Source organism: Sorghum bicolor, chromosome 1, assembly GCF_000003195.3.
Source record: "Sorghum bicolor cultivar BTx623 chromosome 1, Sorghum_bicolor_NCBIv3, whole genome shotgun sequence".
In the NCBI taxonomy this organism is placed as follows: Eukaryota; Viridiplantae; Streptophyta; class Magnoliopsida; order Poales; family Poaceae; genus Sorghum; species Sorghum bicolor.
The window spans coordinates 24,816,560-24,835,855 of record NC_012870.2 but is presented as its reverse complement, the minus strand read 5'-3'; the positions used below and the strand labels follow the sequence as shown (position 1 = coordinate 24,835,855).

The following is a 19,296-nucleotide window of genomic DNA, read 5'->3' as shown; positions in this document are numbered from 1 at the left end:
TCCTGTGTGCCAGATTAGACCCTTATGAAGTGCTTGAAGGCCACGGAAGGGATGTCCGATAGAATGAACGCACACACGAAGAGAAGAGATTTACAAGGACTACTTAATATAAGGACCTGTTTAAAACGGAGGAATGTAAAACGTAGGAACGGAAGAAAAATATAGGAATAGGAAAGGAATAGAGTTATAAAATAGAAGATTGAAAAATACAGGATTTTTATAGGAATTGGTGTTCGGAACATAGGAATACTAATTACATATGAATCTATTTGTTTGTACTAAGCATGGTTGTTTAGCGTAAATACGATCTAACTACTTTAAAAAGTGACATATATGAGTTGACGTGTCTTCATCGGCTGTGTTGGGACTTGTGGCCTGTCCATCCAAACTACAGCACCTACACCTATCAGAAATAGCTTTTTTTCCTACGAGAAGCATAAATTATATTCATTAACAGCATAAAGGTATAAGTAACTGTACATCTGGTAAGATTACAAGAGGCAGTGTTTAAAGAATAGAGCACTGAGAATTATGTGCACCATAAGTGCAGGAGAACTGAACAGTTGGTTAGTGAGTGAGAGGGCATGCGAGAGCCACTGGAAAGATTTCCATGAGGTAGGAGCTCATTCTTTCATTCGTTCATTCCTTCGTTTTTCCTGTATTCTTCTCGTGAACCAAACAGCGCCTAAAGGTTTCTTATAAGGGAACATATCTAGTGCAAACCACAACCACTGTGAAAACTTATGCAAACTATAGTAAAAAAGTTGTCTAAATTTATCAAAAAAATCACACATGTAGATGATTTGACGATACACAACATTGTAAAATATCTTGTCCAAACTCAACTTTGTTTGTGAGATATAAAAATAACAAATTTTAAACCAGAAAGGTGTCCACAGGATTTGCTAGAAATTTGTTATTTTTATATCTCACAAATGAATTCGAGTTTGGATAAGATATTTTACAAGATTGTGTATCATCATATCATCTACATGTGTGATTTTTTTGGTGAATTTAGATGACTTTTTTACCATGGTTTGTACAGGTTTTTACGGATGTTGTGGTTTGCACAGATATATTCCCTTCTTATAAACCTAAAAGAAAAGGTTTCTATATGTCCTGGCCAACTGGAGGCCCTGTTCTCTCGCGGTCCAACAAGGTAACGGCCATGATCCAATTAACAGGAAGCAAATTGAGCCCAATTCCATCAAAGGGTCCGAGCCTCCGAGGAAAGAAAGGCCCAAATCACACACAGGAGTCAGGACACTCCTCCTTCGTCTTCCTCCTCCCTCGCCGTCGCCGCTCTCTTGCATTTGGGAATTGCCTCGACCTTACTACGACTACGAGTAGCGAGAGAGCAGAGATGGCGGGATTGGCGGCGCAGCTGCAGCACATAAAGAGCCTTTATTTCGGCCCCTCACCTGCCAAGGTTCGCCGGATCGCTCCCAGAAACGTTCTGGCTGCAGTTCCCAAGATCATTTCCTGAACAATTCTCCCCAAATCCTTTTCACTTCTTTGGTTGGGGGTTAACGGGGTTGTTTGTTGTAATGAGACAGGGGGTGATGCAAGATCTGGAGTATGCCATGAGGACAAAGGTAGGCTCTTCTGCAACAATACCCTTCCATGACCCCCCCACGCCGCGCCCTAAAAACAATAGAATCTGAGTTGGATTTTTGCTACTGAATACTGATGTTGTAGGGCGGTTTGACCCCCGAGGAGGAGAAGACGCTCCGGGTTTACAAATTCCTTCCAGCTTTTTCCTTCTTCGCGGGTTCAGTATGGGGCACTTTGGTGGGGTGGTTCAGTTTCGGCAAAGGTTGCTCACTCCCTCACCTCTCGATTGATATTTGATAATGTTATTATATGCGCTGTGCTATTTTTGAATCTTGGTAAACATTCAGCTAAAACATGGCATTCCTGAGAAAGCGATAATATTGTGTCAACAATTTGGGAGCACCATTGTAACCCTATTGAAAACATGCCAGGAGCATGGTTGAGGCCTTGTATATATAAAGGTCAAACTTACAATAGTACAGTATTCAATAGCCATACTCGTGCAAACCATCCAGGATGGGGACTGGGGAGGAGAATGTTTCTTGATAATCCATTGAATATTAAAGTTCAAACGCTGGTAAATAGGACTCTCTTTTCTAAAGAACTGTGTGTCATCGACAAGCAACATTATTCCATTATTATTGCTGTATTTTGAGAGCTCCTTCCCTAAATGTTGCACAGTGGATGCTGTTGTTTTGCTGTTATCAAGTGGGCACGTCAGGGCAAATAAGTTATATTCTGCCTTTGTTATTACTCCTACTTTTCAAGTATATTTATATGCTTACCCATTACCCTGCGTCTGCATTCTGCCATTGTTATAGTTCAAGGATATTTGTATGTCCCTACCCTATCCTTTTACTAGCCACGGTGAATATGTTACTTTAGGAGCAATTTGGCCTAGTTTATGCTTACAAATTTAGCTATACTACTGTGCGTATGATGCATGTATGCACTATGCAGGCACGGCTCCCTCACATTTGAGTGTAGCCTTGGGCCACGTGAAGTGCTGTTGCCTCCTGTGATTTGTTCCTGAGTGCAGTCATGCTTGGGTTGTAGAGTTTGTTGTAGCAATGTTATATTAGTAGTGGGGCTTCCACATTATAATCACTGTTTTCTTAATCAGTGAAATAAGTCTCTATATGGTCGATGCATTTATTGGTGGAGAGGGACAATGCAAGTCATCTGATTTTGACTACAGTTGATTCAATTAAGTGCTGTATAAACAAAACCGCAAAACTTTCATTGTTAAATTTGCCTTGCAGACAATAGCTATTGGTACCAGATGCATGCTTACAAAATTCTGTTGTGCAGGACTCAAATTGCTTGGGCTTCCACTTCCACCTAATCCTCGGTTTGTAAGATTTTGTGCAACTTCTGGTAAATCTCAAGGATATTTGACCTGGTAGTGATCTCTGTACAATAATTTCATGCAAAGGCATAGCCAAGCTATGTTTAGACGATAGACAAATTAATAATGTTTCCATCATTCATAGTGAATGTGGCTCGTATTGATGGCAGGATGAGTCAACATGATTAGGGAATACCTACAATGAAACCTACCTAATTAAAAAATTGTTATGATTATTCTTATATCTTATTTCTAACAAACACTGCACTGGTAGGCCCCAGATGAACAGTTAGCCATAAACAATACAGCTATTGGAATGTGATACAATTGTTATTAACATTCAATACTTATACATCTTAAAAGAGAAAGCACAGGTAGCATGTAGAATACACTGAAATTAAATGTATGTTACCGATTCATTCTGTAAGATAGTTTAGTTTTTATGTTCCGAAGTCATGTACCTTTTATGTTGCCATCATTTCATGAAGTTGTAATAGATCCATGCTGTAGTTGAAAGCAAACAGATAGCTTGTTAGGTTAACACAGCAGTAGATGGAACCATTTGGCCTAAAATATTGGATGCATCGACCCTTCAATGTTGATATGTTGCCAAAGAATCATTTTTCATCCTTTTCATTGAAAATCTGAATTTATTGGAGCTACTTCTCAGGCTGTGCTTATTTTGTTGGAAAGGGCTCGGCTCGTGAAATCATGCATCAATGCCCTGCAATGCTTTTAAACACGGAAGAAGGACGCATGAAGATGGAGCTAGCTAACATGTGGGGTTTGTTAACTAGCAATTGTTTTTCTTTGGCATCGGGACTCAGGAGTTCCAACCAACTACTTGTTTCATTAACATCATACTTGCTTTTCCTTGCTTCATTAACAGAATACTCAATAAGCATAGTGATGATGCATACCTGGTTAATGCTGTGAAAAGACACTTTTTTGCCGAGCATCTGTTCGATGATCTGCATCAAGATCAACCACTTTTCAGGTGGCACCCACGCCGTTCGTATATCGACGGCACCTTTGTAGAAAGAATGAAGGAAGTTGAAGCTGCCAACTCTGATGGCGTGGCCAGATCAATTGCAGGAGAGACAAATGCGAACACTGTGAGTTACTAGTTTACCAATAAGTATACAGTTTGTCAGAAATGCGACTATTTATTTTTCTAGGTGCAGTTTGTCTATCTAGGCTTTAGAATGTTCCACTGCAAGATGACACCTTTTCTTTTTGTATATTGTGCTTGCAGACACCATTTGGAGATCTGATGGAGGACTCACTAGCCTGTGTACTAGGTTCTTCCGGATGCAACTTGGAAAGCAACAATCCCCCAGAAAAGACGGGCACTGTCCTGAAGCGAAGCGAGCTGCGAGCTCGCAGAAGAGGTCGCAGGCATCATCATCGGCATGCTGATGACTAGTTTGCTGTATTGTGAATGTTCGGTCGAAGTGCTGTGGAATACCGTAGACGTTAGCGTTCTATTTGAGCCTCATGCCCCACAGTTGCTGGGACGCTCTCTCATTCGTGCGGGAGTTAATCTGCTGTGCCTGTTCAAAATTTGTAGGCTGGACAATGCTGTGTCAGTCGTGTTGTCAAAAAAATGCTGGGGGCTGTGGTTGTTGCAGTTCGTGATCCACATAGGCTACTGGAACCGGAGCAGATGGCAGTTCAGTTTCAATTCTTATCATAGGCTACCTCAGGGACATGGTAGGAGTGCTCCTTCCTAACACCATCAATCTCTCTTCTTCAGTCCGCTAACTCTGAAAATGGAGTGCACTGCAAGCTCTAAGTTACTGTTGCTTTCTCTGCTGTGCTCGCCTGCCAATAGGCAGTAGCCGTTGTACGCCCGCCAGATACTCGATCAAATGTCCAGATTGCATCGTGTTTTCTTGTTACTCAAGGTTATGCGATTAGGTAAATTTGTTTTGAATAAACATATGAAACATTGATGTCTGGAAACCGACCTGAGGATAGTAGAGATGTACTCATATACCCCTGATAAATTGCGTCGTGTCTGGGCTGTGAGTTTTGCATATTACAGCCACGGTGCGAGGATTGATCAGTTCTTTTGGTAACTGCAATTATTAAAGGCATGTTCGTTTGCCAGAGAACAGTTCACAGGATTAATTCCTAGCTGAAATGTTATTCTATTTTATATATAGTCCTTGATGATGAATTGATGATCAATTCCTGCTGGAATCTGACATAACCGAACGAGGCTTTAGGTAATCCGCTACAGGACGATTGTATAATATACAACAAAGGTTAAACCAGTAAGTGGATTCATATCGGACTTGTACAACCCATAATAAAGCATGGGCAGTTTTGCCGGTAAACATATCAAACCGCATGGATTTTGCCTTTACATGAGTTGCAAAAGATACCCTATACCTACCAATGAAATGAACATGTTAACAGGCGGAAGCCAATCAATGTCTCCGTATTATACAGCATTATAACATAAGTAGACTGCTAGACATAACACATAATAATCAATCAGGCGATGCACAATGTTAAGAATCCAGACTGCCAGCTTTAAGTGAAATTTGATTGACTAAAGCTGAGTTGTACATTTGCTTTTTCTAATGCCATAATCCAAACAGAATGAGCATGCTGCCTTCTAGCATGCTTGCATTCAGTGGGGCAAAAAAGAAAAGAAAGATAGGGATATAAGCATTGAAGTGACATACAATTGCCGACTTAGTGCATGTTTGGATTGGGGGTCTTTCATTGGAAGGTTTTGTATCTCATTCGAATTTGAACCAGATCCAGAAACCTTCCAGTGAAACACCCTCATCCACACAGACCATTTTTCTCTTCTTTGGCTATTATCTGATGGGCCTATACTACTGTACATACTTGGGGTTCTCAATCAAGTCATGCCTTTGCAGACTAGTGAACCCTAGTATATGGTGACAAAACTATATTCCTTTGTTCTCATTCACTGTATGATAACCTCAAGGGGTGTAATTCACCCATATTTATTGTGGGGCAGGCGGGCTCGGCATCTCCTGATGAGAAGGAACTACTAGCCTTTGCAATGGCTTGAGGTAGCTTGTTAACTGGCCAAAAGAAGGGCGCAAATTTGGATCCCTGGAAATTGTGAATCACAATAGAAGCAGAGCATGTATTAGTTCATGCACAACAAAAACATCATATGTTCAACCAAATGATACTAGAAGTAATCATGTTCGGCCTGTACGAATTAAAATAAACGTATACATCTGAAACTCACTTCTGCCAGCAGTCCCAAATGATCTTTGCCACCAAAGGATCAACTTCTTTGGGAATATCAAGCCGTCGACCCTGGAAGCCAACTGCACCCACAACTTGCATGGGGTTCATTCCCTGCCAGGGTGTTCTTAGCGTAGCAAGTTCCCACAGGATGACACCAAAGCTATAAACATCACACCTGCAAAACTCAGGAGATGAATGTGTATTACTGCAAATGTTTTACTTTAATGTGCCAACAGAAAGAAAAGGCAAAGACTGGGAACAGGAGTCCAATTCTTCAGAAAGAAAATAACAGTGTTCAGTCATGTTGTATGGAAGTTCTGATCCCTACAAGATAATTCACAACTGATGTTTAGTCTAATGATTACGTGCTCCATGTGGCGACAATGACCAATCAGATCATTCCAAGGCATCACAAGCGTTACGTGCACCCTTTAGTGTAAGATACTGGTTATGTAAAAATAATTAAGTAACCACGGATGAACTAAGACATCAATGAAAAATGTGACTAACTTAGATATTAGAAATATATCATCAGCCATCACTCTTAGGAATCCCTCTCATAAGGCCTAACCATGAAAACTACATATTACATTGTACTACAGAAAGCTGTGAACACAGGTATCCAATTCAACATTTGTCAAACAAAAAGCAAGAATTAAACTGCAGAGCTGTAGAATTCCATGTGAAGACTGAAGCTACAAGCCTAAAACAATATTTTCCAGGACAGTCCATGAATGAATTAGGAGGTACTCCCTCAGATCCAAATTATACTTCGCTTTGACTTTGTCCTATGTCAAGCTTCAACTTGACCAAATTTGTAGAAAAACACGCAAAATCTACAACATCAAATTAGTTTCATTAAGTTCTCAATCCATCAAATTAGGTGTTGATACCTTTTTCTTAAAAAGTGGTCAAAGTTAGTAAGTTTGACATAGGACAAAGCCAAAGGTGACCTACAATTTGGAATGGAGGGAGTGAGAAGACATACACGCCTAAGTTGTGGCATGCTTAGCCTCAGGTTTGGTTGCTAACTAAGCTCTGGCAAAGTTTGGCTGGCTCGGCGTCCCTTCAGTGTTCTGCGTGGCCAAAACTCACCAAATGTTTGCCGCATATTTTGAGTGCCACAATTTGCCGCAGCTTAGATGTGGCTTGTTGTGGATGTCAGCCAAACAGAGCCAAAATGAACAGCCAATGGCTCCATTGTACTATATCAAGTTTATAAAGCCATTGATTCCACATTCCACTAAGCGGAGTTATGAGTTAATTAATCTCCGTCCAGCAATAGTCGCTTATCCATAAAATTCAAGTTAGTGATTTCGTTACCTGTAGAACAAAACCTGCTTCAGGTTTTACCTTAAGGCATTTAGTTGAAACACTGAAACTTTGTCTCACCCTAAGCTAACAAATAAGAGCATTTGAAAATGATACTAGAAAATCACTTACTTCTCATTGGATTGCTCATTCCGCAATACCTCTGGTGCCATCCACTCTGGCTGGTACAAGGGGAAACTAGATTATATAAGAAATTTACCTGGTGTTCCTACCACAGCTAAACATAAAGAATTATTCTACTATCTAAAAATCAAGGCACTTACAGTTCCAGCAGTGGATTTAGATGACAAAAATGTACTGTGCTTTAAACGAGAAAGTCCAAAATCACAGACCTATGTATATCAAATTTGTTAGCCAACACTAATCCATAAATAGTAAGCAACAAGAGTTCAGGCTTCAATTCCCAAAGGGAATTTAAATACCTTAACAGTCCAATTATCGTCAACCAGTAAGTTTGGTGATTTTAGATCCCGGTGAACAATTGTTGGTACACTTGTATGGAGGCAATTCATGCCTCTTGCCTATTGAGAGAACAGAACCATAGTATGGAGCATGGACAAATAAATGGAAATAAACAATGAAAAAAAATAACTCTTACCACATCAAGAGCCATCTTAATCCTACGCTTCTCATCAATTTCACAATTAGGACGATGAATGATCTTATGTAAGCTTCCCCTGAAAGAAGGAACAATTGGATTAAAGACAATATTAAAGAAGACCCATTTGATCCAGCACTGATTTAAGTCTCACAAAAGATACATGATAACAAGTTTAACTTTAGCCTAACAGAATATTTTGTTGGGAAAACTGAGCACGTCTATGTAGACCATGGTATCATGTACACTAGTAGGCAAATTTGTGCCAAGCTAGTCAACCATAGCAATATAACATTTACAAATTTACTATTTTCAATACTATATCTTTTCATGTTATATAATCATGCATAAAGTGTTGCACCAGTACCAGCTAAGCGGCTTCAAAAAGTTCTATGTTACATCTACCAAGTCTCCTTTTTTGCTAAATCACTGAACTACACATATCTTGGTCAAGGAGTTTCATTAATCATTACAGCAAACCTAGTTGTACCTTGGTAGATATTCTGATACAATGGACAAATTTGGGGGCCTTGTTACTGCACCCATAAAGAGCACAATATTTGGATGTCGAAGACGGCGCATAATCCTCACCTATTAAAAAAGACAATATTTGAATGAGCAAATATTGCAGCAAAGGGAGCTGTATTTGAAATAAAAAAGCAGCATTCAACAAAAACTTGTGGGTATCAAAAGCAAATTCTTCACCTACTTCACAACGGAACTCATCCAGAGCATCACCATAGAATTCTTGATCCAAGAACTTCTTTACAGCTACTTCCTGTAAATAAACAGAATACAACTCAAAAGAAATCATGAAATCCATTCAGAAGATAGAACAATTATAGGACGTGTGTGCAGTGTGCTTATCTTAATGTAAGTTTCAGTTAAAATGCAAAACTGCTTACTGTTCCATTCCAATCAGCATGGTACACTTCTCCGTATGAACCTATAAACATATTGAAAGGAGAAAATTCATTTAGTCATTACACATCAAGAACATAACTATGCAAGTCAATGGAACATAGTAGCTCAGATGACACAACAGAATGGAATATACATACTTATGATTTGACATACTGAGCAAAGAGAAAGTATAGCTTTCTATCATAATGCTGGATAAATATTTATTTAAGTTCAAATGGATAAAACAGTAGAGGATAGATGAAAATTTAGTGTACCAAATCCAATTCTTTCACCAATTACAAGATCTTCCCAGAGGATTTCGCATTCAGATACATCCTCCAACACTATGCCAACCCTGTTAGAACCAACTTGAGATGGAGAGACAGACCCCAAATGCTGCTTTGGTGCACCCATGGATCTTTCAGAAGACTTCCTTGGATCAGGATATAACTGTTTGTGGTCAGGCTTGCCATAGTTTTCCTTGTTCTCATTCACTTGTAAACCAAATCCATCTGCATTGACAGAAAGTTGACTATCGTATCTAGAATGCATGGGGCATTTCTCTACATCACCACAAGGGCCCTTTATTACAACACTACCAATTCCATACATACAACTCGTGTTCACAGAAGGGGTACCAATCATGTCATAATCAGAAGCAGCTTCCATGTTTGAGCCATCAAGGCGTTCTGTGGAGGTAGAGGCTGTGGTCACATCTGAGGTAACAATCGTTCCATTATTATATTTATGAACTGGTGCTACATATGACTTATTGTTGTGCTCTACAGCATTGGAATTATAATGCTGCGCAGCTGACCAGCCCACCTGAGATGATGATGGAGCATTGTCGACAGTATTTCTGTGAGGAACTAACCCCTCAGCAAAGTTGTACTGCTTGTTGTTGGAAATGTCATTAAAAGCAGACCAGTTTTTTATCACAAGTGGCTGTTGTGATCTTGCAGGGACTGGGGCTACATTCTCTCTACGTCTTTGGAATTCATTGTTTCTGTTTTCTAGTCTCTTTAGTGCCACTGAACTTTTCCCAGATCCAATAGCCCTCACAGGATTAAGACCCGAAAATATTTTTGTGGACACGTTGTCTTGAGGGTCAGGAAGTAATTCCATGTCCTCTTTCTGCTTTGAAAGTGCACCTGCACTTAATGTTTGATCTGATGGCTGCTGAGTTGTCAATGCACAGGGTGCGCTAGCACTACATCCAGCACTCACTGGTAACATCGCAGCCCAAGGATCCTGAGCAGATGAAGCAGTTGTCTTCTCATACCCTGAATGATTGCCTGATACCCAATTGATATTGCTAGGCATATGCAATTGGTTATGTTTACACTCAGAATGTAACGCAACTGGTTCATTGTCCATGTTACTCTGATTCTGAATCAGTGTTTGATGGGGCTTCAACGAAGTGCCCTTTGAATTAAAGAAATATGCTGGAATAAGAGTGCCAGGGGCAGCCATCACATCAACCAAATATTCCCTGTGGGAGAAAGATAATTGGATGAAACTAATCAGCAGGAAAAGATACAAATAATCTAGCTACATTGTTCAACAACTGACTCATAATGCACGAGTGGATTATTTTCACAGTGAAAGTGTGGATGCTTAATGATTAAAATGATGAATAAGTAGGAATATACATGTCATTGCCCATCTTTATAATGTTAATAGCATCATCTTCAACACCAGTGTAATGACTCCCTTTAACCAATTTGCATGGAATACCAACAGTGTCAGCAAGAATCTGCATGGATACAAAAGTTTGCATCAGCAAGACCAGAGAAAGCTTGCTTCTAGACACCACATATTGCAAAAGCCATATGGAAGTGTGCTAATTAATTATTCTGCTGCAGTTATACACTACTCCCCAGGTTTGGTAATCCCATGTTTATTTTGTTCATGTTTCTGTGTGCAATAAGATGTCTCTTGATTCATTACTCAACAGCATCAGTATTGCTAAAATGCAACTTACTGATAGGTCTGAAAGAAAAAGTATCTACATAAAGGTTAATACTTAAGTTGATTTATTCAATTTAATGTAAAATCTGGTTCTTTATATGCTGGCATAAAACTGTTATAACTTTACTTTATATATATCCATCATAATTCTGGACGAACAGGTCAATGAAGAGTTGGTAGCACATACTCCATGAGAAACATGAATGGTACTTAAATACATAATGCTTACTTTAAGGAGCCAACCTTGAAAAGTAGGGCGCGGTGGCGAGACAAGCCTATGTCAATGCGGCCTATTGGCAGCAGACTTGTTTGGTGTGATGTCCTCTGCTCAATGCTTTTTCCTAACCACCTCGTGAACATTTCATTTGCATCTATCACAGGACCACCCATATGTTCTGCAACAACTTCAGCTATTCGCCGCACCGATACTGAAATGTCAACACAGCCCAACATGCAGCACTGTGCTACTTCCTTCATCTCCCTTAAGGCATTATCAAATTTATGGTCAATCACAATCACTTCAAATCCAAGATCCCCAATGCTCATCTGAAGCTCAGCAAGCGATGGAATATTTTTCTGCCTGGACAACTCCGCTGAGAGGCCAAATATGTCGTAGAATCCATCAATAATTTTCTCATTGTAATCAACAAAGTTGTAATCCTAAATAAGTTAGAATAAATATTAGAGTAAGAAAAGGATACATCAAGGGTTCAGTGCCAATTGCCAAAACAAAACAAAATACGAGCTAAGACAGCATCCAGAGTACCCTATGATGATACATAGGCCACAATGAAGATACCCCATAGGCTGACACTATAAACTTCTAAATCTAATAGAGTACCCTATGCCACATGGTTCACCATTAAGATACACCATAAGCTGACACTACTACTTATATAAACCTGACATGATTGCTACGTCAGCTTCCCTCTATAGGATACTGTCTACATGTTTTCAGTGCACTGCTCCTCAGGGTATAGAAAGAAGCAGGAACCAGAAAATCTTGGTAGTTACCAGTAGTGTGAAAACCAGCTGTTTTCCAAATGACACTATAAACTTCTAAATCTAATAGAGTACCCTACGACACGACTTCTTGTTCTCTATGCAAGGCACCAGTATAAACAGCTATAATGCAAGGCAATTGTCATGAACCATAATTTTTTTTTTATAAAAAAAGGAGCAGATATTACTTATAGCAACCATCCATGGGAAGTAATTGACATACGTTACTTTTGGCGCATGTCATATTCATCGGGTCGAATCAAGGAGGAAACTAATATGCCATAGAAGTGCTACTAATACTTTCACTTATATTAGAATACATGAAATCGTGTGAGAACACTTGTTTTTTCCAATTTAATCCCAGGACTTGCATTGAGAACACTCCTAAAATCTAGCAAAAATAAAGACTGGTTTCAAATCTTCAATATTGGGCATGCTAACAGGTAGCACTAATTTCAAGTCCAACTTCTACTTGTTTGGGAAAAGCAATCTTTTTAGCATTCACTACTCTACTTCGTGTACCTTATAGTTATAAGTTATAACTATGAATAACTGTGTATCTTAAAAGCTTCAAGATCCTTTTGTTTTTGTTCATGTTTGTTTGCACATTTTGCTGGAAGAGAATAGAAGTTGGACTATTCATGTTTGTTTGCACATTTTGCACTATGAATAACTATGTTTGTTTGCACTATGAATAACTGTGTATGGGCTCAGAACAAAACACTCAAATCATAGCTTCCATTGGATGCAATATGTTTTATATACTTCAAAATAGGTGTAGCTTTAACTGCACAAGCAAGGAACCACATAACATTGAGGTACTGAGATCTAGAACATTGACAGTCTCCCATCCATTCAATCGATCATTAGTACTTCTAACACAATGATAGAGAAATGCTTGCAATGTTATCAAATCGTCTAATCGATCCTAGTGGCCATGGCACCGATCAGCCCGACTAATCATGATTAGTCACAATTATAATCGTAGTGCATAGCTGATCGCCATGGCACCGATCAACCCGACTAATCACGATTAGTCAGACGACTTGATAACACTGAATGCTTGTTTGAATGCTTAGCGTTATTGTCATGTGGAAACAGCTACACATCCTGGTATAAAAATCTGCATATTTTACACCAAATCTTCCACTCCAATTATTGGTAACTAATTGACTAAAGTGCTAAAACTGTTTTAAGGTATCAATCTAGCTTAATTGTACCTGAAAATTAACTGATGGTATGGGCATGCCCAGTTTCGTGCATGGCCTTAGGCTCCAGTAGCATTTCTTAGTCTAACCATGCAATCCAAGATATAATTCAATATACCAGATATACACAGCGAAACAACTGAATTGGCTAGGAGCTTACCCGATACCGCCGTGAGAGCGACTCCGGTGAGTCTATCCCGCCCCGATCGCCAGCAGCACCCGATTCTCCGCTTCCGAGGCTCATCAACTTAGCCTTCCTGATCTGCTCCCCATCAGGGTCCCCGGCGCCCCCGCTGCCCAACACCGAGGCCGACGCCGACAGCGCCATGGCCAGCTGCATCTGGTACTCCTCCTCCTGCGAAATGAAATCCTCCCCTGCGGCGCCGGTCACCGCTCCGGGCGGCGACGAGGACGCCGACCTCGCCGGGGACCGCGGCTGCTGCGGCACAGCCGGAGGCGGGTTCGACGGGCCCGCGGCCTCGCTCGACCGGTGCGTTCGCTTGGACACGAACGGGATCTTCATGGATCCCGCTCGCCTATAGCCTTGTTAGGGTTTGGGATTTTCAAAGGTTTTTTCTGCCCTTTTTTCCCCTCTCTTCCTCGCTGCGTGATGTGATCGACTTCGGAACTGAGTGAGGTAGGGACGTAGGGATAGCAACTGATGAGAAGAAAAAAATGGAGATGTTCACTTGAGCTTCCCATTCACACCTCGTGATGAAATTTTTTTGGTTCGAGATATCATAGTATTTTTATTTTATTTAATAATTATTATTCATAGATTAACTAAATTTAAAAGATTTGTCTCGCAAATTTATGTCGCAATATTTAATGTAACAAAGAACCTTTAAAAGTTTTAGAAACTAAACCAGGTTTTGTAAGTTTTTTTTTCTCGTAATAAATCAGCAGTAATTTTAGCCATAACCTTTTTACCAAATGAAAGCATCTAAAAAGTCTCTTTGTTTCTTTAAACTCACTTAAAATCATCTTTGACCGCCTTAAATGGGTACTAAGGGATAACAATATTTAGGTCTATTTAAGCTTCTGTTAGGATGTAGTATTTTTTCACCAAAATCTCTATTCATGTCGATTAAGAAGGATATAAACAAACTCTTAGAGCAACTTAAAAAGACTTTTTATCCTTTCTATAATTGCTAGAAATAGAGATTTTGATAAAAAATATATGCTCCAACACCAAATATAGTCATCTTGTATTACGAAATTCTCACTAGCCAAATATAAAAAACAAGAATAGCTCTCTGAAATGCACACAAGATATAAAAAAATTAGAGAGTGGAAAGATTATGAAAACAATTCTTATACAAATGAATCTCTAATGATGATTTAGATAGCGAATTTAAGAAAGAATCCTCCATATTTTCTTAATTATAAGAAATAGAGATTTTGATGAAAACGTTCTCCAACAACTTCTTTAATTAGTTATCCAAATACAGTAAAATAAATAACGGAAATGTCTCTCTAGAGTATGTAGAAGATTTAGAAAAGTTGTTGTGGGGATAAAAAGATATAAAAACGACTTTTGTTCAATCAAACACCGCTAATCGGATGAGGCACACTGGATGTTCTTTCACCGCGTGCTAGTAGCATATGGTGCCTTAGCTAGGCTAGATGGTTCATAGCAACAAGTGGATTTATAGCTTAAGTTAAGGATTATAAGTGTATCTTTAGCAACACTATCTAAATGACCTCTCATCCCTAATTTGGATAGTGGAGGCAAAAAAAACGTAGCTCTAGGCGCTTCCTACTATACCTCCTAAATTTGTTAGCTTTCTATTTTTCACCATCTATTACCCTTTCATGTCGACTCTTTGTGCTCGTAGTGGAATGCTCATGTCTAGTTGGAGTGACCCACTTGATTGATTACTAAATCACCAAAGTCATGGGTCTATCTTGTCACATAAGTTAGTATGTGAATCATTGTTTGGGAACTCGCCAAAATGAGAACATAGTTTGGGATAAATCTCGCGTTCATCTCTTACAATGGGTGGTTTGCAAACAACATATTTGACCTTTACTTCGTATCTTTTGTTTGGTTGTATAGTGGATGCTTGTTTAGTTCATTAGAGTAGATTAGTTGTAGTTGTAGAAGATTCTAGTTTTTTTATATTATCACAACAGATGTATTACAAAAGATGTCCTCCAAAGAAAATTAAAATACAATGAAGCCCTGCATCTGAAAAGGGAAGACAACAACTCGATGACGATGGCGAAGACAAATCCACTAGTGGGGGCCGTAGACGAATGTACTTGGATGGACTAACTGTGCAAAGCATCGGTTAAAAGCGTGTCTGTTGAGCCAAGAGAGGAGCAGCACACCGGTATTGATGCCATCGCTAGAGGTTGAAGAGAAAGATCAAACTATAATCCTAGGTACGTAGAGGTGGAGTTGGTGACCAAAATCAGAAGAGGAACGACTATGCTAAGGCCTTGTTTAGTTCTGAAAATATTTTAGATTTCGGTACTATAGCATTTTTGTTTTTATTTGACAAATATTATCTAATTATGGACTAACTAGGCTCAAAAGATTCATCTCGTGATTTACAGATAAACTGTGCAATTAGTTTTTGTTTTCGTCTATATTTAATGCTCTATGTATGTGCCGCAAGATTCGATGTGATAAATTTGAAAAGTTTTTGGTTTTTAGGGTGAAGGCCTAAAGAAGGGAGCGACAGGACCGTAGGTTGTTGTCTTGTGAACTAACTGGATATACATTGTATTTTGCTTATATAATAATATTTACACAACCAATCGATTTCCTCTCTTGTTGTGACCAAGTTTAGTTTTCAATCATTGGTCCATGAGTCATTACTTGCTGGCTGTTTGTGTAGTGTTCTTTATGCGTCAATGCAAGCAAACAACATGTGTTCGTGGGCATGGATGACAGTGCGAAGGAAGAGGAGCACAAGGGTGTGGAGAAAAAGTTCAACGATGACCTAGAGTCCGAGGTGTACAATTGAGGCTGCTAAAAATAAAGTTGTGCAACCAGTGAGAAGAAATTTCAAAACAGGTGGAAGGAGATTGTCGCATGTCCGTGGTGACTAATGCTCATTGGACGACATCGGCGAGCTACCCCGTTCACTTTTGATTTGACTGCAACTCATATAGAAGGTGGTCGCTTGACGCAGAACTGGACGACTACAATTCGTCTTGGGCGTGTACGCGTGATACAAAAGCGGTAAACTCGATTCCACAGTCATCCCGCCGCATCATCATTCCGCTGTCACCTCCTTGGTCCGCCGCTCCTTCCTCGGCCGGTGCGCAAGATCCACCACCATCCTTGGCCCGATGGCGCAAAGAGATGGGATATACCATGAGCAGGCACGAAGGTAGCTAAAGGGGCCGAACGGGACATGGAGGTATGCAGGGCAGCGGGTAGCAGCGATGGGGCATTGGGGATGAGGACAACAATGAGATGGGGTTGATGTGCGTTAGAGCAAAAGATTGAGGATCATGGCTAGAGCTGTGTGAGCACGATCGTGAAAACTCAGGATGGTGCACGCGGAGTTATCAGCCTGCGACGGTTTTGCGCACGTGCTCGCGAAGGAAGGAAGGGCGAGGGCGATTAGAGGGGGGGGGGGCGATTAGTTTTGCCGAGACAATAATTATGGGTGTATAAACCCCTATACCCTCATGGGCCGCATCATCAGAGGTGGCTCGGCTCACAAGATGAAGACGTGCGGCGCATGACGCTGGTCGACGTGCATCGCAAGGCTACAAGATATTGTACCAAATAGGATAGTTTACTTGTAACTCTGTCCCTTCACGATATATAAGGAGAGGCAGGGTCCCCTAGAGGACAAGTCATACACACATTATCTCAATGCAAATCAATACAACCAGACGCAGGACGTAGGTATTACGCCCACACGGCGGCCGGACCTGGATAAAAAACTTGTCGTGTCTTGCGTCACCATCGAGTTCGTAGTTTGCGCACCGTCTACCGATAAACTACTACCGTGGGTATACCCCAAGGTAGACTGCCGACTAGCTTTCGTCGACAGTGGCACACCAGGTAGGGGGTGTGCGTACAGCTTCTCACGCGAACAAGATGGGAGTTTGTTTATCAACATTAACACGTCGCAAAATCGGCTTCATACACCTGTTGAGGGTTGGATGTCTCCAGGCGATTTGCGGCGGCATATTATCGGCGGATTAACCCTGTTAGAGCAACTCCAACAGTTTGGCAAATTGCATTTGGCAAATCTCTATTTTTGCCAAGTCTAAACCCCAAATGTCAAGTGGAAAAAAAAAGGCCTCTCCAACAGTGAGCTATTTGGAGTTGGCAAATTAAAATTTCGTGGCCCACATGTATGAATTATTTGGGCCGTTGCCGCGCCATTTCACTTCGTCGCCGTTGCCCGGTCCATCGTACATGGTCGCCGCGCTGTTTCACTTCTCCACGGGACGATCGGACTGCCAATCTTCTCCACGCGCGCGACCATCATGTTTATATCAGAGGAGATCAGCATGTCAGCTGCTGCTGTCGATTTGCTGGCCTCACGCTGTCGTTGTTTGGCAGTGAACAAAACAAAAAGCAGCAGCTGGTGAACACGTCGCTGTCAGCACGTGATGCCTGTCACAGTTCGCGCGCGCGGGAGAACAGGCCACGGGCCGAAAACCGCGATTTGCCAAGTCCACCGAAGCGCGCATATATGCGCCGGTTGGGGGAGAATTTGCCGACCTTGGATTTTTGCCAAGTGATTTTCTCAACTTGTTGGAGGAGCTTTTTTGTGATTTTGCCAAAAATCTCAATTTGCCAAGTGCATTTGCCAAACTGTTGGAGTTGCCAAAAATGTTTAGCACAGCTTAACTTTCCTATTGAACTTGTTTTTTTTTTGAAAAAACAACTTCACAAGTAACTTTTCTATGAAGCTAAGAGCATTTCTAAGAATTTAGTATAATTTACTTGCTAAACTAACAAATCTAGCAAGTTAATAAAAAATAGCAATATTAAATTTTACCTTTCTCCAACAGTTTTGTATAATAACTTGCTAAAAGCTAAAGTGGGGCCACCGTGCCTGCAGGTGTTCCCTGCAGCCGGCAACAGCAACCATTGCCAACACTTATTATTTGGTCTCTCGGCTACCACGGCGATTCACCGGCTCGACACTTGACCTCGAATCCAACTGCGCTCGTCGTGGTCGTCTCGCATTGATGGCACTGATTTCGATTCGTCGGTAAACGTCCGGCCGGCTTAGGGCACGTACAACGGGACTTTAAGAGTCGTCTGCAAGACATAGGCCTTATTTAGTTCGCAAAAATTTTTAAGATTCCATGTCACATCGAATCTTTGGTCGCATGCATGGAGCATTAAATATATACGAAAATAAAAACTAATTGCACAGTTTAACTGTAATTTGTGAGATGTATCTTTTAAGCCTAGTTACTATATGATTGGACAATGTTTGTCAAATAAAAACGAAAGTGCTACGGTGCCAAAAACGAAAAATTTTGCCAACTAAACAAGGCCATAATTTTATCAGAAAAGCCTTTGCGAGCAGTAGACAGGCCGAGGTCGTCGTCTCGCGAGACGACGACGACGGCTCGTGCTCCCATGCGTAGTCGCCGGGTGAACAACCGTTGTACGAGAACGTCTTCCTGAGTCTGACGCACACAGATCCTGCTGTGGTTACGTGCGGCCTGCTCCGGCAACTTGCTCCTCTCTAGACCGCTACGCGTGATGCCAGAAGAAAAAAAAAGATAAGAACTGACAGAGTATATCAGCTTTATTCGATCGATGTGAGATGATGTGACACAACAGTAGTGAAAATGGTGATGGCCATGACCCTATGGCCTTGTTTAGGCCTTGTTTAGTTATTTTTTTTAAAAAAAATTATCGTCACATTGAATTTTTAAGACGTATCCATAGAGCACTAAATATAGATAAAAATAAAAACTAATTATATAGTTTGCCTAAATTACGAGACAAATCTTTTAAGCCTAGTTAATCCATAATTAGATAATAATTATCAAATACAAACAAAATTCTACGGTATCCAAAGCCAAAATTTTCGCGAACTAAACAAGGCTAGGCCGTGCAAATTTTTAGCTTTAGCTACTATAGCACTTTTGTTTATATTTAATAATTATTGTTCAATCGTGAACTAAATAGACTCAAA

General features: G+C 40.5%; 2 protein-coding genes across 13 annotated transcripts; one reads left to right on the top strand and one right to left on the bottom strand.

The window, feature by feature from the left end:
* LOC8064881 lies at nt 1,242–4,881 on the top strand. 4 transcript variants are annotated; one of them, XM_021452236.1, is made up of 7 exons: nt 1,242–1,429; nt 1,557–1,595; nt 1,699–1,816; nt 2,866–2,909; nt 3,596–3,681; nt 3,900–4,017; nt 4,158–4,881. In XM_021452236.1, the coding sequence occupies exons 1-7, from the start codon at nt 1,364–1,366 to the stop codon at nt 4,326–4,328; spliced, it is 642 nt and encodes a 213-aa protein (XP_021307911.1). In that variant the 5' UTR covers nt 1,242–1,363; the 3' UTR covers nt 4,329–4,881. The 4 variants fall into 4 exon arrangements, with proteins under 4 accessions (XP_021307911.1, XP_021307905.1, XP_021307903.1 ...); XM_021452230.1 differs by having other exon boundaries at nt 1,243–1,429; nt 2,866–2,931; nt 3,573–3,681; XM_021452228.1 differs by having other exon boundaries at nt 1,244–1,429; nt 3,792–4,017.
* On the bottom strand, nt 5,382–13,816 carry LOC8059428 (serine/threonine-protein kinase EDR1). Of its 9 annotated transcripts, none has more exons than XR_002449632.1 (13): nt 13,320–13,816; nt 11,193–11,609; nt 10,631–10,734; nt 9,254–10,470; nt 8,981–9,021; nt 8,781–8,853; nt 8,566–8,666; nt 8,076–8,154; nt 7,900–7,998; nt 7,741–7,809; nt 7,589–7,638; nt 6,144–6,320; nt 5,382–6,001 (listed from the first exon to the last, which is right to left on the bottom strand). XR_002449632.1 is itself a non-coding variant. In XM_021452204.1 (13 exons), the coding sequence occupies exons 1-13, from the start codon at nt 13,680–13,682 to the stop codon at nt 5,890–5,892; spliced, it is 2,898 nt and encodes a 965-aa protein (XP_021307879.1). In that variant the 5' UTR covers nt 13,683–13,813; the 3' UTR covers nt 5,382–5,889. The 9 variants fall into 9 exon arrangements, 3 of the variants coding, with proteins under 3 accessions (XP_021307879.1, XP_002464586.2, XP_021307884.1); XR_002449628.1 differs by having other exon boundaries at nt 7,589–7,634; nt 8,785–8,853; nt 13,320–13,815; XM_021452204.1 differs by having other exon boundaries at nt 8,785–8,853; nt 13,320–13,813.